Here is a 23,095-nt window from a genome sequence, read left to right as displayed (position 1 = left end):
AAGATCTTCCTTGTAATATAGCAACCATAACAACGTGCAACGGGCTGGAGTAGCCAAGTCGAAAACACTTTAGGCGCTACGCAAACTGTTTGATAACTAAACGGGCGGCAAGATTTTTGCTGGATTGCGCTGTTTATTGCTTTAAATGTATTTAATATTTATTCACAGTTAAAAACAAGGAATTGTTTTACTAAGAAACTTTAAAGGTACCATTGGTGGAACCGGAATTTTTTTTTTTTTATCTTACTGTACTTTTGTTTCTTCCGTCAAAGTAGTTGTTTCTTGAAAAAAACAATAACAAAAGAACGAGGTTTAGAGTTGTGACAAGGTTATGGGAATTTAACCTTTTTTGATAATATTTGCCAAGTATTTATTTGTTACGTGTAATCCCAGTTTTTTGTAATTGCTTTTGTTTCCACTTCCATAAAGTAGACAAACGAATATGGTTCCCATTTCTGTTTATGTGTAAGAGTGAAAATGAGTCAAACATTTCACATTTAAAAACGATTAGCTGCTGTATGACGTTGGTATGCCTACCATAATGTGCACAAATTAGATGTCTAAAATTTTGGCTGTTTGTAATATTTTTGTTGTACATAAAGTAAATTTTGCTGTTTAAAAAAAGAAAAAAATCATTTCATCTGTCTCTTGTAATGGAAGGTAATCCTTACCACACGGTACATAAATTAATTATAGGTACAGTGTCAATTGGATGCAAAGACAATTACAAGCCTTAGACACTGATACCTTATGTTGTCAATTTTATTTATAGGGCATGTTAGTTGGCAGAATATTCCCTGTCCGCAGGCCACTTATCATTACTGGTTCTGTTGATTGTATATTTTATTTATTTATTGTTGTTTTTTACTCTTTTGCAAAGTTTGCAAATAAAATTGGATTAATTGCTTGTATTGTATTACCCATTCTTTTATATAAACCCTACTTAATGTTAATGGTATACAAGTATAAATCTTGGAATATAGTGGGCATTTGATTGTTCTTGTCTGGTATGTTGTACCTTATTTTGGGAAAGGCTAAAATATTTATATTCTGGCACCACAAATGTTTAATAGGTACTTTTTAAGGTACGAATAATAACATCACACATAAAAGCACATTAACTTCTTTAAATATATATCTGTAAAACGCAGTGTGTTGTGCATTGAATGTGAAAACAGAATATCACAGTAAATAAACACAAAACACTTATACATTGGACCATATATTATGTGTGTAAAATGTTGTGTATATGAGATTGTGTGATCTGTTTTTTAATTTACACCAGTCAAGGTTGCAGTTAAATCACATTTGCTTGTATTTTGGGGTTCCCCTAAAACTGTGCAGAGCTTGGTTGTTTGTTAATTTATTTTCAAAAAACAACATTGTTTGGTACTTTTGGTAACCATGAATGACTTGTATAGCAAATGACATAAAAACATAATTGTAATTGAAATAATATTTTTGTAGGTTTGATTACAAGCTAGACCTGCACACTTTGCACTTAAATGATAATACCAGATTGACTTTGTTGGAAATTTTCCACACGAGGGAGTACAAGAGTCATCCTCAATTTGCATCAGCATGGAAGGCCAACTCAACACGGATGTGACAATAACTATACAATCTGATGGTAAGATTGAATAATTAATGTATATAGTTCTTACGTTGCTCCAAGGCCTGAAAACTGTTTTGTTTGCTTTTCACCTTCACAAGTCTTATTTACAAAAATATTGTTACCATATACTGAAGCTTTAATTCGGCAACTGTGTATGGCTGGATGAAAAAACTTTCTTTTCCGCAAGTTGATATAAACCGTCAGTTAGGTCCGCTCCATATAATCCTGGAGATAGACCAACGTCGTCATTTTCAACTGATGAAGACATGACCTCTTGCCGAAATGTTTTAAATGAATGAAACATGTCAGTGTTTTCAATAGTATGAGCCAGTCTCTTTATTCTCAGAGGTATTGGTAAAAATGAAGTTCTTATAATACAAAGTGGACTACAATCTATACATGCTGGTTATATACAGTTACTTTTCTTCACTATTTGCTTTTTTGATGACTAAAATTAATATTTTCTTGGTGTTTGTTTTGGATTTTTTTATAATTTTTTTGTCATAACTCCACAACCGAAAAAAAAGTTGGCTTCAACAAATCAGGAAATTTTCATTAGATGAAGTGAACTTTTCGCCTTTCCTGAGTCGCCAAACTTTCATAACTTTATCCTGCTAGGGTTCTTGCGCAACTTGTTTTCGCGGCAAAAGCTCTGCCCGCCCCACTTTGCCGTTATATTACTCAAACAAACACGAGATTGTGGCGTCAGCTGTATCGGCTCCACGCCGGCCGCTTACACAATGCTGCCATGCACCAGTGGCAAGTGACTCATTAACAAAGTACTCTTAACCATTCAGTGACATTATCGTTATGAATGCATTCAAATTATTAAGTTTATGCTAAACAATTTAGTTGTTGAGCACATTGCATAAAATGAAAAAGATCTTCAAGATATGTGCTTCTCGGGGCGCGTGCGAACATGTGGTTTTGTGACGTAAGTGCGGCTTGATAATATAATCATGTTGGTTGGTATCGACAATGCTTTCTTCAACGTTAACAACAGGAAATATTCTCGGTTAATTGCACATGAGATTCCTCTTACTTCGAAATGTTTTTGCGAGGAAGTTATTAAATTGTCTGGTGGCGAAACTTACTCATCTCACGGAAGGGCTGCGCTTTTGTTTTAACAAATAGTCTGGGCAAGAAAAATCACCACGCAATAGCTGCCTTGGCAAAAAATTTAATCATTGTCAGTTTGGACGTCTCGCTGATGTCCCGTGCCGTGTGAATGGATGACCTTTTTACAACGAGAGACAAATATTATTCACCCTGCATACAACTTTCATCACATCATAAAACGTGAGATGCGTTAAATGTGCGCCACCACATTCGGTTTGGGGATTCTGTGTATATTCTTGGATCTTGACTATATTTGTCCTCTTCCTGAAACTCACAACTGCTTAAATGTCGAAGTGATGAATATGTCAATCCCTAAACGCCCATTTGTAAGTGCTTGCATCAGTAGCGTCAGAAGCGCTAAACGTAAATGCCAAAACTGTTACTAATTTTCTGTTATGTGGTAATGGGGCAACGATATATTTTATAGTTAAGGATTACGTGGAACATCAAGTTTCACGACTTTGGTTTGAAGTAGCGTGTCTTGCGTTTTTGTATTAACATCCGTTAATGTGTCATAACATGGAACTGAGAGTTGTTCGAAACTGTTAACATTGCATCATTGTATGCACAGCTCAATGACAGATCTGACGACGGTCTACAAGCCATGCATTGCATAGTATGCAAAATGTATTACTGATGGCCATGTTGTCTGTCACTGTTTGTATCCATGAGTTATCGAGAGTAGGAGGAAATAACTCTCAGTTAACTTAATTGTGTTCAGTAAGCAATGCATGTTCATTATATATTTGCTTCCATAGTTTGTTATAAATCTTCGAATGCTCGTGTTTACGATATTACCGGTGCAGATCGGTAGAGCAGGTAGGTAGTGTATGTTTCACAGTGACTTGGTACCCAACAGGTTGACGCCAATGGCTTGCCTTGTCTGCAAAGTTAAAAGAATAGTTCCAGCATGGTTTGTTAGTTGGCAAGACTATTTTCAGGCACCAACTATTGCGCTGATGAAACCTGATACGTCAAAACAGTGGCACGGTCAGCTGCAGCTCACTGATCACCATTAGCCCATTTGCTTCTACAATGCAGAATGGTTTAAGAACATGTTGGACATTTTGTGCTTCCCCTGTCGAGTAGAGTATAAGGTTTTTGTCCGCGGCGAGGTTGTTAAATATTGTTGTTATCCCAAAGTTACCCGAATGGTTACAAGCCTGTTCGTGATAAGTTTACGTTGGTGAAAGTTATGTGCAATCCAAAAGTATTTTTTGTTGCTTGGGGTTAGCTGACTAATATGTGGTTTAAGTGGGTGTTTCATATTCTTATTGCGTTCAGTCAACTCCCCCTCCTGTGGCCATTGATTTGTCGGCCATGGGTGAAAAACCTTGTACATAGATACATGTGCTCTTAAAATATAAGGGAAGACAAAGGACACGAGCACAAAAACAAATTCGGAGACTTTCTCTATTCCCACGCAAGCCTTCGAAGTTGTCGCGTGTTGAAAGGGTTTAACAAGTTGGGATTACCACAAGTAATGTTTGCTCAAAACCTCCAATAAAATCCTTGTACGCGGTTGCTTTATTTCCCTCTTTTATGTGGATGGGAGAAACAGGGACTGGAAATCTTATAGAGTCGCGTAATATATGAAGAGTATCAGGTGTTTATCAAATGAATGAGGCGTTTTGTCAGGCGATAACATACTGTGGTAGATTGGAATATGTATCATGAAACTGTACAGTGTTATCAGCATGATTGAAAACTTATTTTGCAAACAAGCGACTAATTGAAGCTGAAGTGCTTGTAAGTCGCAATTTCATGTTAAAATAACGAGATATTACCTGCAATTATCCGCGATTCGTTGCCTTTAACACCGGGCAATTGTCATCCAATCAGAGCCCTTCGCCGAACTTGTTTTCGTCGACGTCACGACACGCCTGGCTGAGCACAGATCGCGTGCTGGTTCTTTGTTCATGTCGAAAGTTCCGTGGTATCTTTTTATCTGGACAGGTTGTGTTGTCTTGGCCTCAAACGGTAGCTGATAGTCGAAGATAACGTTGATGGTTGCGTCAGGCCAGAATTGAGGCGTTTGAACGATCGTTTGTTGCAAGGATTGAGACGTATCTTCAGATGTATTTTATAGCACGTTATGCTTGTCGTCAAGAAGTAGGTTGAGGCACAATTATCGTTTTGTTTTCATGTCAAGTTACAAGCGAGCTCTTGGCTGTTTACTTTATGCAGTACTTATTTGGAAGTTGTTCGCGTGGATTTAGGGTGAAGTCAGATCTGTAAAACCGGCTTTAAAATATTATCCGGATCGTTGAAGGTTAGTCACCATTGGAGTGATCGCCAACGTTTGTGTTTTTCTGTCACCACCAATGGTTGCAGCAATGCAGAACATGTTTCTTATAATCCTATGGGAACTCTTACCGCCTGGAATGCTTGTGGATAACAGCGACCGTATATTGCCTTAATTGTGCGCTGCAGCATTTCGGAGTGTCGCATTTTAGGCATTAAAATAACTCTCACAACAATTGCATTCTTAATTCGCAGTTTCCGCTGCCAACAAGGAAGAGAATGATTTTTGTTTTGCAAGATGGCTGTACGAGTGACGTCAGAATCACGAGTTATAAAGTGTTGCTCATATAGCCAGTGGCCATTGTTCCCGCTGACCTAAACGCATTGCCAGCGAAGATATAACGCTGTCAGCAGGATTTAATTCGTGCTGAAAGTGGTAACCACTCCTTGTCGTGACAGACGTCGCGTGCTAGTTGTTATTCGTTTTGTGTCACTGCGGCATTCTGCGGCGCCTTCGCTCGTTCTGATTAACTTCAAACGCGGATGTTGATGATATTTGTCAGATTATTGGAAAAGTAGACAAAATACTAGGAGCTTATAATTCTGAATATGAAAGCCGAAGCTCAATTTTGTCCTTGATGTAAATCTGTGTAAGTCTGCGCACTTTTTGCTGGGTTGATTTAATTTAGATGCAATGATCGTTTAATTCTTTCGTATCTGGAAAGGTATAGATTGCAGAAATTGGCGTTTTTGTAGATTTTTTTTCGTTTGCGAAATGACTCGTTGCAAACCGCCACCATGAGTGTAGACTTATTTGTGAGAATGGTCAAGTTGTCACCAAGCTTGCGCCACTAGGAGGCGCGTGCGTCCACTGGAGTTTGTGACTTGAGTGTGAAATATCACGTGGCTTTCATCAATGTTACTTTTTTGCCGCTTGTTTTTTAATGTGTCGTGTTTGAGTTTTCAAATTTTTTACTCGCCGATTGTGTGCCCTGAAGTTAAATCAAAAATGCCTTAAAACATTGACCTTCTATTCCTAAACTTGCCTCGTTCAGTAGTCGTAGTTGTTTCAGTGTTTGACGAACAACAACAATAATGTTGCCTACACTTTATGGCAAATTGCCAAAGGCTTCTCGGGAAAGCGTTCATTCGTAGCCCCGCCCACTGTAAGAAATTCCAAGGCTGCCCAGTGCTTAATTGCTTCCTATTCGGCTTCATTTCCATCCCGAAGTATTCCATATGTTCTCTGTGCGTCATGGATGTGTTAAAAGGTCATGTTTAAGATAAAAACTTACGTTTCTTTTCAAAACAGCACGGGTTGTGTAACTATGGCATCGCCAACAGTTAAAGTTTGCCTATTCAAAACGTATTTATAGAAACATAGTCCACGGAAAAGGGCCCGAAGCTAATTTCAGTGAAGATGGACTATAATCTCATGTGAATTTGTTGTGCCGCGTAAGCAGAACCCGCCGATATTTCCACTGGCGTCATCGTCAAACCGCCAGACCAACCGCGTCTCTCAGCACAGATTGCGCAAGTTTGCAACAACGAAGTTAAAAACAATGGAGAAATGCATGAGCCTTCCACATAACTAAATAAACCTAATATTTCGCAACAAGCATTTCCAACACAGCTCTGTTTTAAAGCTAGCTTTACTCAACTTACTTATGAAAACGTATGAGTTAGTTGATCAGCTTTACATACAACTGAAGGGTACCACACATTTATGCTCGTAGTGTCATGTCAAGGTCATAACACAAACAAAATATGCGGATGGACCTGGTTTTATTTTGAAGACCAAATATAACAGAATTTCAACCGAGACATTTTAACAGGAACGCTTGTGTAATTTCCCACAAATCTCGACATCTATCGATTGTGTTATGCGCCCACTTTCGCCCGTCGTTTATCCTGTTTGCTCGATCTTAAATGCAAACCTCGTAAAGATTTTACAATCTCACTTGCGCGCTCCCCGATCAGCTGAACGATATTTTCCGTCATGAGTTTATGGCATTTATGGCGGCTGTATAAAACACATGATATATGATAGAGATGTTTGGGATATACTTAACCATTTGTTACGTTTGGCGTTGAGACTTATTGTGGAAAAAAAGTGTTTTTTGTGGAATTGAACCAAATGCTCACAAAAGTTACACGTGATTGTTGATAATATATCGCTTGATTTAAAGCGTTGATTAAATGCTGTTTTGTGATCATGTCTAATGATTGACGTTGTAAATAATGCCAAACGCTAAAGGAAGGATTTACCTCGGCAGCAAACGTGGACTTTTTCCTTGTCAAAAGTGCTGCTCATTCTGACAATCTGCCGTCGGTTTATTAAGTCAATCTCAAGCGATCATTTCTCTCCTTTCACTGCGCGGGAATATCTGTCAATAGTTTTCGGTTTTCTGTTTCTAAATATATTCAGTGAACCCTTTGTTCTCACCTGGCTTTTGTTAAGCACGGCCCTTTGTAACATCGTTCATTTATTCTCGTTAGCCATAGTACGGCCGTATTTTCCGGGCGGTTCTCTATTTTATAACATTATGCTGCTTTATGCTTGCAAATGGAATAATTATGTTGCTGTTGGAGTTGGTAGCCGAAAGGAATAATCTTTATGTACGTGGTTACAGTGGCATATGTATTTTGTTTAAAAGTATTTCTCTTCACAAGACGAAATATAAATATTTAAGGTTCTGGTAAGGTTTTAATTCGAAACCAAGGGCAGCCCTGGCCCTTGTTGTACCGAATTAGGTACAGGCGCTCCCGTATGTCTAAATATATATGATGGATACTTGAACAGTGACCAGTGTAAAAATTTGTTGGTCCGTTGACATAAATATTAGAAACATTGGGTCAATTAACGTTTCAATTGATCTTTTTGGATGCGATTCGCCTGTGCTTTATCAGTTTCCATGACAACCAGGTAGAGAGAGTGTGTGCGTTCGTCTGTGCAGTTGTAGCACAAACCTGCTTTGCTCTCGATGTTTGTGAGTGTCACTGGATGGGCGAATATGAATATGATGCAGATCCAACTTGATTCCACGCAATTCTCCGTTTGTGTTGCATTGTGTCGCAGCCAGTCTGTCCCGACCCGTATCAGGTTGTTTGTTTTCGACATTTCTGTAAAACGCCTCGCCTGCTCTGCTCGGCAAACACGACCGGGTCCTGAAACAAACAGGCATAGTGTGTCAAGTGGATGATTAATCAATTGCCTGAGTAAATTTAGACAAAAGAAAAGGATGGAAGGGCCTTGCTGACTTACACACCCCCCTCTTTGCTAGATACGCCAGGTAACTCGTTCAGGTCTGAGGAAGTCCCTTGGTTTATGTGAGGGCATTCAGGATGGGAATTCTGTTGCCTGATTAAAATGTATTTTGCGTAACTATTTTTGGATGCAGGGCATTGTTCTGGACTTATCAGTGCAATTAGTTTGATTTTATCAAATCTGGAAAGTAGTTTTTATGCTGCTTAAGATTGACATATAAGTAGACAGAAACTTGCGCAGAAAAGAGAACTTTCTGTCAATTTACGTCATTATGGTAAAAGAGCTGATGGGTGACAAGGACATGTACCATTCTATGCACGTTTAAAGTCGTGTTGAAAAAATTCAGTAGACGTAATCATCTTCATATGGCGTGAAGTGAACGAGTCTTTGCATTTGTCGGCCTTACGAGTGTAATCTGCATGACTCCGGTGTTACAACTGACACAAATTTTCGGTTCAAAGTCCAATCCAACACATTTTGTTGTTGCCAATTGGGTATTTCCGCACCTTCAGAAAAAAACGATGACTTCTTACTCCATTTTTCATTCCAGCTGTATAGGCATTAGGGTCAACCTAAGCTTTGAGTTTGGTCATAGCGTGTTAAGTCTACGTCATCAAAGACGACGTCATCACAATGATGACGGAAGCCGACCGTGGTTCGGTATATTGCTTTGAGATGCCTGGCTATGCTGCTGACACACCGTACAGAGATATGCTGAATGGTATCGCAGGTAAGAGGTTATTAGTTGACATTTTTGCTTGTTTTTTGGCAACCTAAAGTCGACGATATGGTTCGTTGAACAACTTTGATCGTCGTTTTATGAACTGTGGTGGTTTGTCGCCAAAATTTACACTGTTTTTTAATACAACAAATAGTGCAGTTGGTGCTCTCAAGTGAACGAAGTGTGTGTAGATTCCTTTCAAATGAAAAACAAGACCTCGTCCTTAAAGTCGTTGAATATAATGTAATACAGGTTTATGGGGTCTTGTTTTTGCCGAAGAAAGGCAACACGGCTTCAAATAGTTAATTATTAACAAGTGATGACATTTCCCTGCCCCCACCGCCTATGTTGGCTTTGCACACAAGCTAATAATCAATGGCCCTTTATGTGACGTCACCACAGGTGACGCAGCGACTGCACTCTCACGGTGCTGAGATTTCATATGACCAAATGTATCCAGCATAGAAATCATTTGTGTACCCAGCTGCCACCTTTTCGTTCCGGTTTATTTTTATTTAAAAACGACAGAAAAACGCTCAAAACGGACGTTTTTCAAAATGTTCATGAGAGTTTTAAGTGATTGTTTATTTTGATTTTGCCGCCAGCATCGTTTTCTTAATTGGCGTTGATGAAACTGTTTGGTTGCGCGATCAAGGCAACTTGGCGGTTTCTTCATAATCCTGTGGTCAGATTAACTCACATTGCATAAGAGTTCGTTTGTTGGTGCAACAACGCGACAAACCGGCTTATGGAGTTTCTCGGGATCGATTTGTTTGTAAGTTAGACCTGATGGAAGGTGTTGCCCAGGGGTTAAAACTTGACATTACGTAAGCCACTATTGCTTGAAGTTTCATTTTTCATTAAAACACGACCATTGACCCGGGTTGTGTTGCGTAAAATTATATGTGGAGCAAACCTTCAAGTTGAAGCTGTGGTTAACAAATCACGTGACCTTCTAATCGTATGATTTTTTTTCTGGGAACTGCAAATTATTGCAGTAAAAAGTTTAAATGTTTCAATTATTTCTGTGGAAAAATGTGGTCTCTTTAGTATATTTGTGGGACTTTTACTCTGACAACTTGCAAACAGCACAATATCAAGGTTATTCTAAAGAATTTCTGGGAAGTTCTTATCGCAATAGATCTGGTTATATGGAGTCTGGCCCAATTTCCATTCGTGGCAAAACTTTGTGTTTGCGTCCGTGTTTCGGACGAAACAAACTGGTTAAAAATATCGCCAGGTTGGTGTTTGTTCTGGATTGTCAATCTGTGGGGATTAAAGTCGTTTGACCTTTTGCCATATCTTCCACTTTATGGGCGGGGTTTTCGCCAACGTGTCAGGTTGGTCACGTAACTTGCAAATATTCTTCATCTAGTTTTTCGGCTGTAACGGTTTCCAGTTTTTTTTTTTTTTTCAAAGCAGTGACTCCTTTTAAATGGTGCAGTAAATTTTTTTACTGCTTTTTACTTTTTTTACTTAGCTAAACGAATAAAAAATGTTCTTCTCGATATTAGTTGATCAAAAACCTGTTCAAACTGTAACAAATTTGGCAACTTTGAAAGGGTAAAAATATTGGAAGATACTCAAATAGGTCAATATTACAAGGCATTGTGTAACACTGCAACAGACGTTTGTGTTATGAGAGCAACATTCACTGGAAATCTCGCCGGTTTCGTTGAAATCGCATTAGCGCTCAATGCAATAATTCCTCCATTACTTCCACGTTGGTCTGACTCGCCCTGCAACATGTTTGTTTGTGGCAAAATCTTGGTCTGAATTTTGTGTCTTTACCTCGTGGAACAAACTGCAACATGATGTTGCAACATAACAGAGTTCCATACACGTTGAACGTGATTTCGGTTGTTGCTTGTTTTGCTGGCTTTGCACGTTTTGTTTAGAATGTCGAGAAATTTCTCTGTCGCTGCGGCGTTCTAGAACTGCGGTATAGCAAGATTCCACCAATCCATCACGAAGTATTGAAGTATCCCCGCCGATTAAAGGTTCCTTTACACGCTTCTCGCATTTAGTGATCGCCTCTATATCGCTGCAGCGATCTGGCGCACGCTTTTCTGAAACTTACGATAAAGATTATTGAGCAAACATAACTTTCCAGAACATGTTTAAACCCCATTTCAATTTATGTTCAACTTTATTTCCAAGTTATTTATTTCTGCTTGTTCGGCGTGTGGCAAAACTCTTACAGCGAAGTAACTGTTCAGTTATTAGCCAGATTATTAAATGTAAAACAAGCCTAAAGTTCAGCAATACAATCCGTACTTTTGTCCATTTTAAGTCACGCTTTTCGAAATTTAGTTAAGGAATGATTAAGCTTTTCCTTGGCCCAAACGATTACGTGCAGTTGTTTTAAGAACGTAATCACTTACTCCTGATCCTTTCGAGATGGTTTATCGTCGAGACTCATTGATCTGCAAAGTAAAAGGTCACCTGAACCACGAAGGGCGAGACTGCGCACAACAAGTATCGAGTCCTGTCACGCGCCAAAGAAACCGATCAGTGAAAAACATGAGAAGATTTACGGCGGGAATGAAACAAGCTAATACTCAGGCTGATATATTTACCAACAGCATCAGGTGTAGATGGAGTAGTTGTTGTGAAAGAAGCTTGTGACACAGATTACAATGCAGCCAATATGAAAAATTATAAGGTATCTGGGCGTAATAAACCCCACTGTTTATATTTCTTTGCATAAATTGTTTAAGAGAGACCTAACATCTCCAGGTACTTATTCTTGTTTGGCCAGAAATACGTAAATTTGTCCAGGGAATCTTCACAGATTTATATGTAGGTCCAATGTAACTTCTTTTGCAATGTTGAACAGAAACAGTTATAGAAGTATGATAGGCTTTCCAGAATAGGAAGCCGCTAGCGTCAAGCTTGATCATTACCACAACTGGAGGCCGTAAAGCAAAATGCTGACCATTGCACAGGTTTTTTGTACTGCAATAGACAACCACGTGTTGCAAACACCATACGTCGAAGTCCAAGTTTTGAGCGATTCAATTAGTGGTGTTTATAGAACAATGATCGGATGGATAAAACCGGCGAGCTCGCGCGTTCGTACTTAGCTTTGCCCTTCCTTTGATTGCTCTATTCCGGTGATTTTATGCAGCATTGCCCGATGCAACTCAGCTACATTAACTTACCCACATAATTTAATTTTTGCACACTTAGTAGAAGCGAGTAGTTGCTGCAGCAAGGCCAGGTTTAGTTAGAAAAAAATTTAGTGGCAGTACTAGTTTAGTTTTACTTATTGTTTTACAAAAGTCCAAATACCCTATTTCAGGTGTATGGGCCAGTCATGGTTTGAGTATAGGAATACACTCAGTTTCTCAAGAAATATTATATAACAAGATAGGCCTAGAGGCGCGTTGGTTGGTGATGACAGACTTCTTACTTATAACAAGATATGGTTATGCAACAGATAACAAGGCATACGTATCGAACGTGACAAATGACTGATTGATAAAATCAGAAGATCTGGATTTTTTCGTTAAAACTTCTATGAATTTGTTGTGCTGCTTATATAATATCAGGGAGGATTGCCGATTACAATCGCTACGTCGAGCGACAAACGATAGTTTGATCTTTAACGGTTAAATAAATAAACTCAGTTGAACTCATACAGAAAACTCTAACTCGCAAACGAAGCTTTTTCAGTCCATGTATTGCAATCATTGCAAACCTATCCTAAATGTCGCAGCATTCCGTTGTAGAAAGGGAAAGGTTAAACGCACAGTAGGAGTTCAAAATCCAACGACATCTTAACAGATTTTCACGAGGTTTTGTTGAGCTTTGACCGCTTCATGTGTTATTTGAATTTACCAAGGATGTTTGACGCAGATTTGTGTTGCAATAAACCTTCACAGTTTTCAATATAAATACTTACTGTGAGTGTAAAATATGTGTAACTGAAGGCAAATACGATGTGTGACGAGTGGGCAAGGTGCGGGCGGATGATGAATTATCGCAACTCCGCCCATTTCTACAGACACGTCCCGTTTGGATACTGGCCGGACCCGCATGGTATGGTTATTATTTATAACAGTGATTCCCAACCGGCGGAACACGAAAAGTTTAAATTATTTAAGAATCGGACATTCCTATATGGCCCGGTTCACAAACAACGAGACTAGGAAAAAACTAAATGTGCTTCAATCATTAGAGCCCTAATTTTTTTAAGGAAACGTAGGTGGTTCGTTGCAACTGTGCAGGACTTGAAAGGCGATATAATTCAGGTTGGAAACCAATGGTTTATAATCAACCACGAACCAATTGAAAATACGAGAAAGTGCTTGGATACGTAAAAATAAGTTTTACATTAGGCTTCTTTAATTTACTTTTTGTTGCAAATTTCTGTATGTGTTTACATAATGTTGCAAAGTTAAGAGACAATTTCCGATTTTCGCAGTCAGTTTCACATTTTGCAACTCATTTAGGTGTATCAGGCCACATCGTTTAAAACATCACCGTAACTAAAATGTAACCATAATTACAATTAGTTGTGCTGCATTACCGTCAACTGCACCTTTGTGTTGTCTCACAACTTCGTCCAGATCAAATCTAAACCATCTGTCTACCAGGCGCGCCAAGCTATATACCAAAACACAAGCCGAGTTCACTCTGTACCCTGAGGGTCTCCACGGTTGATTCTTTGCGGCTACTACGCGCAAAGTCCGCACGTATTCCGACCCATTCGCACCCACCGAAAGCCGTGAGGGGCGAACGTGTCTGAACTTCGAGTCCGTGTTCGATTTCTTATTCACGATCTTGGTTTTGCACAGGGCAGGAATGCGCGCGTGTTTAGAGGACAATAGAAGCAAGGTCGCTGTAGGTGTGTTGCCTGCTTACAAACAAGTGCATTACTCGGGTTCTTCTGCGCGTGCAATTTAGGCTTGGTTTCCTCTGATTCCTTCCTCTGACAAAAGCTGTTGTTTGTATCGAAGTATTGAATGTGTTCCGGATCCTGTGGTTTCGTAAACTGCCTTCAACGCATTCCAACTTTGCCTTTAAGCCGTTTTTGATTTGTTACGATAATAAACACTAAAACATGGTTCCAAACAACGCGATCCTTTCTGCAATGTCCTTTTATATGAAACTAAACAAAAGTTTTGAATCGAATCCAGTTTGGATGACTCTCTTTCTTCGATCGTTTCTTCTGAAGTCGTTTTTCTCCATTTGAAATGACTTCATCCTAATAATTTCGGATGTTGTTATCCTAAATTATTACATGACATCCAAACTCTTCAAAACTACAATTTACGTACCAACGTAGAACTCCATGTAAACCAACCCAACCACCTTTAACGCCAACCATTCCCACAACCAGATTCCCCTCCGTCGCTTCCCGGGGCCGCAGCCACCGTTTCAAGTTTTGCATTCGGCCATTCGACTCCCATCAGTCCCACCAGCAGCATGCACGGGGATGCCCCCATGATACCCATCTCTCCCGACCCCAGCGGCATGTCGGGTCACGTGATCAACGGTCACGGTAGTGATCACGATTCGAACCAGTCTGTACACGATGGGGATGGTGTGCGAGCTTGTGAGTATCTTGGAAGGTTTATTGTATATGGTATATTAAAACGCTTTCACATGGGTTTTTTTCATGTGGATTCTTTAAATATGTTGCTGCAGGTTTTACAGTGGTATTGGTTAAATCAAAGTGTTTGTCCCGTTTTAGTGAAATGCTTAACCAATGGTCCCCACTGCAACACTTTACCCGTTTAAAATAACTTTTTGTTAAAACAGCAACACTTTATAATGATGTTCTTGCAGTTTGTTCGATCTGCGGAGACCGAGCGACCGGGAAACATTACGGAGCGAACAGTTGTGATGGTTGCAAAGGATTCTTCAGGCGGAGTGTGCGAAAAAATCATCAATATCAGTGCAGGTATATTGAAAGTATGGCCACACTGCTCTTAACACAATTTCCCTTTTTATTAAGTCCCGTTTGCATTTTACGTTTTACAATTTTTTTTTAGGCTTGGTCGGTCTTAAATGACAATACAAGTTAAGAACGATAATGTGGTTTAACATTGGGTTTAAAGAAAGCACGACAAACCAGTAATTCTGATCTCAACTTGTTTGTTTTAGGTTTAGTAGGAACTGTACAGTGGACAAGGACAAACGAAACCAATGCCGGTATTGTCGCTTGCGGAAATGTTTTCGTGCAGGAATGAAGAAAGAAGGTAGGTTTAAAACTTGAAGTAAAAATATCACCCGAAAATTCAGTTCTACTAATAACAAGACGTTTCCGATAATTTTTTCCCCAAGCACCATACATTTGCCGGTACTATGTGCCGACAAAATTGGTCACAAGCCCTCGCCTTGCACTCAATTTGTTGCTTTGACACAAAATGGATCATTGGGCTTATAATAACCCCCACCATCCCTTTGCATTCAAATTGTTGCTTCGAAATGAGTCGTAATGTAGCAGTAAGCATTCAAGATCAGCCCAAAACCATCGATCCCACAACACAAACACCATTACGTGACTTCGTTCACGACACAATGTCCTTGAACCATCCCTTTATGCTGTGGTTAATATTTGAACGTAATATGAAATGACAATGATCATGTGGTTTTGTGATACCGGATGTCACGTATATTGTATTTCACACCTTAGGCATTGTGTGTTTGTATATTACGACAATCATTCTTCAATAAGCGCCTTTTTTTTCCACAACTACTTCTTCTGAACTACGATAAACACGTGATGTTTTTTTGTATTTTTGCGGTTTTATTTCTTAACTTTTTAAGGGTTTTTGTCAAAACAGTAAAAAAATGTCCAAACAAAATAAATATTAAACATTTCCATCTTTGATAATCACTGCCATAACCATCCGTTTGTGACGTAATAAACGTACGATGTTTGTGTGCAGCGGTGCAGAACGAGAGGGACAGAATCAGCACAAAGAAATCTCCCATAGAAGACTCGACGTCACTCTCAGTAACAACTTTGCTGAATGCAGACAACATGTCAAAACAGGTGAGGGAGAGATTAACCAAAATACAACTACGAAAAGTTACAGACGAAATATTGCCACAAAATATTTTAAATTCGCCCAAAACCAAGGCAGTCTGAGGTAAATTACAAGGCGAAAATAAACTCGCATAAAAACTGAGTTTAAAACCTTCGATTTTTTCCGCTTTGACCCATTTGGGTTTAATAGTTGTCGATTTAGGATGTGCAACGTACAGCTGATTACAGTTTGGCAGATAAAAATTATTTCCATAGTCTCCAAGTCAAAGTAAAATACACCATGTAGAATCACCTCCAAGTTAACCGTGGAATCTCTTATGTGGTTGTAGTTTATCAACTAATGTTCCAGGAATACTTTAGCAAAAAGAAAAAAAAGCCCAAAATTTGTTGTTAAATCTTCTTTCAATCAATCTTTTCCCAAACATTTAAATTTACTCACTTTACCCATACTTTTTGTATGTTTGTGACGTGTTTGTGCAAATAGTTCACTACCCATAGGCAACCTTTGTACCAGGTTCAATGGACTTTGATACGGAAAGGAAATGTTTAAATTGTAGGATGTCGAACACAACGTTTTACATAAACTACCAAGCATATAAATCGACGGAAAAGGAAAAAACACGACTTTATGATAAAATTTAAAAAAAATATGAAACATTACAATCGCACAAAAATGGACGTTACTATTCAGCATCAAAATTTTTTTCTTTCAAAAGTAAAACAAAAATATTGAAAAAAAAACAGTTTTTAAATTGCATCGCCGTCATTGTGTCGTAATAATGCTCATAAGCAAGGTTGCGTGCGAAGCGTGGAAGTAACAGTGTTTACCATCCGAATAGTTGACGTAAGCTAAATATTTACCAGCTCCCACACGCTTGTACGGTTACCACTTTACTTTAAGCCCCGTTGTTATCTCAAGGACAAGCGACAACTTTAACAGTTGTAAAAAAAACAGTAAAAAATGTTGCAAGATCACGTCATAGTTTTAACAGGAGTAGCAGCATCATTACTTGCAAGCTGCAGCATAAAATTATTCAAAAAAATGTTTCCCCTTGAGAAATAGATTTTGATTAAAATCCCATATTGTGCTACTAATTAAACTGTCCCATTCGTACGAATTTAATGACGTGACCGTAGTTGTTTCAAAAGGATTTCATAATTATAAACTTTTAGCACATCAAGCACTTCCTCCAAATTATCAATTGTGTCTCAAATTATCAAATTGGGAAACTTTCAAATTAACACACTTTTGTTGGCATTATTACGAACAGCGTTACCTAACATTGCATGAAACCACATACCGTGCATTAATGTTTGCTCTACAGCTTATCAAGCTCTCATCAGATTGTAAGGCACCAATTAACCTTACACAAACACACGCAATCTGAGCAATAATGGCCGATTGTTTCGCAACCAATGCTTACATTGTGTCGTAATGCCATCTCGTTAAAATCGCTGTTGTAAGATTTGTGAGTTCAGCAGATGTTAGTGTCACGTTTGACGTAACCTTGTTTACTCTAGAATGGATTCAAGTGCATCTCTTAACAATACACTAAGTTTGCACAGATTTTTCCACAAAGGCAATGTAATAATTTAGGTGCCTTTCTTCAAAAACGCCACCGTATGACTAATGTTTGGGACTGAATACCTTGTGTGCAAAACGTGCTTTTTGGTTAAAACAGAATAGAATGACGCAGTTATAATCAGTTATAACAGGTGCTCATTCTACAAAAGTGCCTACAAAAATAGTTTGATAGCTGTAACATTTTATCCGCTTTGCAAGTATTTGTTTCAAGCACTGGAAAATAGAGGTCGAATTTCACGCACAGAATCTTTCAAAATCCATAAAAACGTAACTGTGACGTCATGTTTTTAGCCATCTGCGGCGGGTGAAACGGTTGACATCACAATAGACAACAAGAAGATAGCTTCGGTGAATGACGTATGCGATTCCATGCGTCAGCAGTTATTGGTTCTGGTTGAGTGGGCAAAATATATTCCCGCCTTTTCGGAGTTACCTCTGGACGATCAGGTTGGTTTCGAAACTTGCTGTTTTATATTTTTTTATGGCGTTGTTGCGCGGACCATGCGTTAATACGGCGGTTATTGACTTGTCCGTGAGTGCCATGATAAATTTATTGTGAAAGTTTTGATATAACTGTACAAAATTTGATGAAACTGTAATGAAATTAAATTAAAATCTTACGTAAAAATTGTCGTTCTGTAATTTGATTTATAGAAGATACTGTAAAAATAATAAAAATAATAATACAGTTCATAAGCGTGTTTGTAAAACTCTCAAAAAATATCCAAATTATATTTGTGGCATTGAAATCCGCATTTCCTTAGCTCCACTAAAAACCACTGTGCGTAGAACAAGAGTTCACATAACATAACTTGCTTAAATTTACTAATGGTGGGTTCCTAAGACTTGTGGAACTTGACTAGATTCCCTCCACGTATAATCAATGTATATTTTTTGTCTAGGTGGCGCTGTTGCGAGCTCATGCCGGAGAAAATCTACTGATGGGGGTCGCGAAAAGGTCACTGCCCTATCAGGATATTCTGTTGTTGGGAAATGATTTCATAATACCGAGGTTTGTTTCGTAATTAACACGTTTATGACGTAACAGTGGATTCATTAGTTATTTTATTTTCAGGCACTGTCCTGAGGTGGAAATAAATCGAGTAGCTGTTCGAGTACTGGATGAACTCGTTCGACCTCTAAACGAACTCGCGCTCGACGATACAGAGTTCGCTTGTCTAAAAGCGATTGTCTTTTTCCATCCAGGTATAGCAGGTGTGGGATGTATTAGAACCTTTAAAGGCGCGCACTGTCCTTCAGTATTGGGCCCTGCGCTGAGCTTCGCGTACAAAGTGCCGACAATGTACCCAAAGTGCTCGGGTTTCGGTCTTGATTTTATTCCCCGTTTAATTATGTTAACCACCTGCCTAAGCAAAATTAGCCTTTTTGACCACACCGGGGTTTGAACCCAGGATATCCAGGCCACGAACCCCGATCAGTTTTTCTGCTTGTTATATAGAGCGGGAGCTTGATTGATGTTACCAACCTGCATAAAATTATGTCCTTTTAAATTGCCCCTTTGCGGCCAACGTTTCGGGCCAGATAACTTCAGACGTTGGAAACACAAAATTATGGGAAAACAATTCTTCAGTTCGTTTGACCGTTTCAATTGCTTCTGGGGATTTCTGAGTACTTGGGATCAAAATCATCACCTTTACAAATGCCAATTTCACAACCCACCGCTTGTAACTCATGGCAACGTTTATGATACATTTACATGTGGTTAGCCAGCTGTGTTGGGTACAAAGGCTACTTCCTATACAGCAACCTTTGTTCGAGGGGTTTGTTAATTCGGTGCTTCAATGCAAACAGAGCCATAGTAAGAACCCGGCCAAAAAAGGAGAAAGATATTGTTTATGTGTTACAATCAACGAAAGAGTCAAACCAAGATATTGCAAACCAGAGATTCGTTTTATTGCTTTTTACCCAAACACCTGGTTAAGAACGTACGCTTAATTAAAACTGTGTATCTGGTACATTGGCACAGTCAGGAAGAAGCCAAATCGGCCAAAGTCTTTCCAAATATGTTGAAGATTCGTAAATTTTCAAATGCTTAAAATGTGGTTTAGTTTTCAAAAAAATAATTTGTTATTTTTAACACTGCCAAAGCTTCGCGTGGCGTTGTTTTAACCAAAGTTTTCGCTCTCCAATCCTCAAAACAGTTGCCCCCACCAAAATCTTTCGTTCTTGTTACATCACTGGCGTGCTGGCGTAGCCGTAGAGCAACAATCACTAGCATGTAGGCATTGTGTTTTTCTATCGTTACGTAACAACGAAAATCTTTTACAGACGCCCGAGGTTTGAGCAACCCCACAAAGATCAAAGCGATGCGATCTCAGGTCATGTGCAACCTTGAAGATTACATCAACGACCGCCAATACGACTCGAGGGGAAGGTAACAGAATGCTCTCTATTTTGGAAAAATTGTTTTTAATCTTAGTGTGTCCGTTAAAGTATGCACACACAGCGCTTAAACAGGTCCAGTCTGGTATCAATTAGGAAAATATATATTGCCCTTTAGACAATGTCAGTGCCAAACGTTTGTTCGCGACCCTATTTTGAAATTTCTTCCCATCATGATGGTAATGCAATAATAATTAATCGTCTCATTATTAGTCATTATAGTTGGTGTCAAAATTGACATGTTTGGGAACCCCCTGGTTAAGATCCACAGACTCAAACCTAAAAGTCATCAATGAACTGTGTACATTTTTTCTTCACTCATTTCTAAACTTTGAGACCTGCAGACAGGGTTTATTATGATGGCATTTTTTGCACATATTTTCTGACTTCTTTGCCGATTCCACAAATGTTAAAAACCTCCACGGTTGCAGATTCGGGGAGATTCTCCTCCTGCTTCCGACCTTACAGAGCATCACGTGGCAAATGATCGAACAAATTCAGTTCGTCCGACTTTTCGGTGTCGCTCACGTCGACAACCTCCTGCAGGAAATGTTGCTTGGAAGTAAGTATGTTTATTGCAACCGTGAAGAATTTGTTAAACTTGGAATCAGGGAATGTTAATCAAGCTGTTGCGTATTTTAATTAACAATCTGCTTTAATTATCGTAACTGAAAATGATTTCTTTTGAAAGCCCAAAAACTCGCAATAGCTAAATTACCAAAACAGAAAAAAGCTAACGCTTTATGCAAGCTCCAGTTTCTAATCATCAAACAAAATTACATTAGAAATCGGTTAATCCTGACCGTCGCCTAAACCGTACAAATTTGTCGGACAAACCGAGTACTGTATGTGTAGTTGTGAGTCTTTACATAAAATTTCAGTCACACTAACTGACTCTAAACTACACATAGGCGACAACCAGGCCAATATGATTTCCACAAGCCTTCCAATTACCACGCAAGGAATCCCTACGACCCCCACTCACTTGCACGTTAACGGGTTTGATGCAAGTCAGAGCCCGGTCATGTGTCTTAGCGGCCAACCGAGGGATGTGAAACCATGTATTGTGAGTCCCAATGCTTCACCGCCGATGGCACAGCCTGTCATGATGGTGAGGGAAAGTCACATGGGAATGGATATCGACGGTTCAGTCACTGCTATCCAGACCAAATCAGAGATTGCATGAACACTCAACGGCCGGGACAGAATTTTCCTAATCTCAGGCCAACCTTTGGGCGCGTTTTTTTTATCAGTTTCGCCAAAAACTGTGGTCCCTATCACCCGTTATTCAACCGTGGAATCCTTTCGAAACGGAAGTCTGTTTGGTTCTTCGCGGCGCCACACCAATCTCTGTGACGTCATCATGGAGCTGAGGTGGGGTTTCAGTTCTAAATAACCTTTCGTCGTTCCGTTGCTAGGCAACCGCAGACACGGTTGAATACGCGAGCAGTCACCAGTAGCAACCGACTTGTTATATTCGTCACATGTTGTGCATGACGTCACACACGTTTATAATGCCACGCCAAGATAATTTCTTCGCTCTTTTATTGAATTTACATTTCTCTTTGATTCGTTTTTTTTATGTTTTTTGTTCTTAGGTTGCAATTATTTTGTGCCTTAAACCGTCCGATGTTGTAAATATTGTTTCCCTGATTCGGGACTTTCCCGTTTGAGCGAGTGGTTTCAAGTGGAAAGCGCCGCGAATTTTACTTGCCAAAGTTTCCATCTTTTCGCGCTTGTTTTCGTCGGTATAATTTTTAAACCGTTTCGGACTTCATGATTTCTTCTAGCAAACGGCTTCCCCGTATTGTCGGGTTTTACTTTTTCCCACAATCACGTTACTGACATTTTGCCGCAATGGTTTAAGTCGGAAGCCACCTTGGTGAGATATTGTAGCTGGTCTCCACGATGCCAGATTAGGGAATTTGAATCAAGAACACCAGCGTTTGCCACATTCGTAAAAAACTTATAATACATCAAGCTTATCTGCGTTCGCAAAAACTTGTACCACGATTTAACAATACAAATAGTACCCGAAGTTTTTTTCGTTAGAACTGAGAAACGATTTTTGATTCTCTGTATCTGGACCTGAGCGATTTCAATGAAATACACGTTTTAGTTTGTAATGAGTTACGTCATGATTAAAATCTTCTTAGTATTACCAACCATGGTGCTACCTTCTTACGTTGACCTTTGTCAGTCGATGCATTTGCCGCATTCTTTCTTCGTTATGTTAATATCTTTTCCCTGCGTTATTGCGCCCTCCGGTCGCCATGTATCCTCTTAAACGCAACCGCACGATGGCGCAAGTAACCACACGTGTTTGTGATTTTTTTCTTCTCACAAATGTAAAGTTTTTGAGCAGAAAATGATTAAATTTGGGGGCTTGGAATCAATCACATGAATAGAATCGAAAAGAACTAATTTCAAAAATAATGTTATTTTAAATTCAAGTTCCTGCCGTTTTGTCTTAAATGATTTCCGCACCTCTAAAATAGCGGGGAATAATTATCGTGAGCGGAACCGAAAGATGCCATGTTTGTTAAAAGTATGACTGTCTTTTTATAACATCGAAATCCTTGTTCAGTTTTGTTATTCTCGCACTAACCTGATCTCTTGTGCCATATAACGCTTATCACAGCAGAGTTTCCGGAAACATTTTAACGTTAATAGTGTACGGATCTACAAAATGTTCTCTGAAACACTGTTAGTGGTAAGCGGTCGTCGATACGACGCACTATAAAAACGTTTCTTTTGTAAAAAAAGTGCACTGTTTATTACGCTCAGTCGCTATATCGGAAAAATTGATCATTCCTATCATTATTACGTCACAACTCCGTCCAAATGTTTCAATTTTTCGCGGGAACTCTTGCGATGACGTCATTGTTTTCACACCGCTTCATTTGCCTTTTTGTTTGTTTTTTTCATGCAATTACGTAATTGAACCGAAGACGTTCTGGTTTTAAGCTCATCCAGTGTTAGATCAAGGATAGAATTTGACGTAGAAATCTGTTTGAACTTCAATATTTTCTCGCTTCAGCATTTATTAAATAACTGTGGCTAGGTTTGAAGCACACGTTTGTCGTCCTAACTGTGAGGGCAACATAACTTGAAGATTATTCACACGTTTTTTTCAT

At 39.1% G+C, this 23,095-nt stretch overlaps 1 protein-coding gene across 3 annotated transcripts; it reads left to right on the top strand.

Annotated features, from left to right (window-relative positions):
* Positions 1 to 1,471: 1,471 nt before the first annotated feature.
* LOC145907480 (hepatocyte nuclear factor 4-gamma-like) lies at positions 1,472 to 22,910 on the top strand. Of its 3 annotated transcripts, none has more exons than XM_082994884.1 (11): positions 1,472 to 1,630; positions 14,315 to 14,530; positions 14,764 to 14,878; positions 15,082 to 15,176; positions 15,870 to 15,976; positions 17,847 to 18,002; positions 18,458 to 18,567; positions 18,631 to 18,761; positions 19,845 to 19,950; positions 20,390 to 20,520; positions 20,870 to 22,910. In XM_082994884.1, exons 1-11 carry the CDS (start codon positions 1,582 to 1,584, stop codon positions 21,142 to 21,144), a joined length of 1,491 nt encoding a protein of 496 aa, XP_082851010.1. In that variant the 5' UTR covers positions 1,472 to 1,581; the 3' UTR covers positions 21,145 to 22,910. The 3 variants fall into 3 exon arrangements, with proteins under 3 accessions (XP_082851010.1, XP_082851009.1, XP_082851008.1); XM_082994883.1 differs by lacking the exon at positions 1,472 to 1,630 and adding an exon at positions 8,801 to 8,976; XM_082994882.1 differs by lacking the exon at positions 1,472 to 1,630 and adding an exon at positions 12,884 to 13,011.
* The last annotated feature ends 185 nt before the right edge of the window (positions 22,911 to 23,095 follow it).

Source organism: Ascidia mentula, chromosome 6 (assembly GCF_947561715.1).
Source record: "Ascidia mentula chromosome 6, kaAscMent1.1, whole genome shotgun sequence".
Lineage (NCBI taxonomy): Eukaryota > Metazoa > Chordata > Ascidiacea > Phlebobranchia > Ascidiidae > Ascidia > Ascidia mentula.
This window is presented reverse-complemented; position numbering and strand designations above follow the sequence as displayed.

Coding starts and splice junctions, on each gene's coding strand:
- LOC145907480 (XM_082994882.1), top strand. CDS start 12,912: ATGTGTGACGAGTGGGCAAGGTGCGGGCGGATGATGAATTATCGCAAC. Junction 13,012..14,314: donor ATACTGGCCGGACCCGCATG/GTATGGTTATTA, acceptor TCCCACAACCAG/ATTCCCCTCCGTCGCTTCCC. Junction 18,003..18,457: donor AGTTACCTCTGGACGATCAG/GTTGGTTTCGAA, acceptor TTTTTTGTCTAG/GTGGCGCTGTTGCGAGCTCA.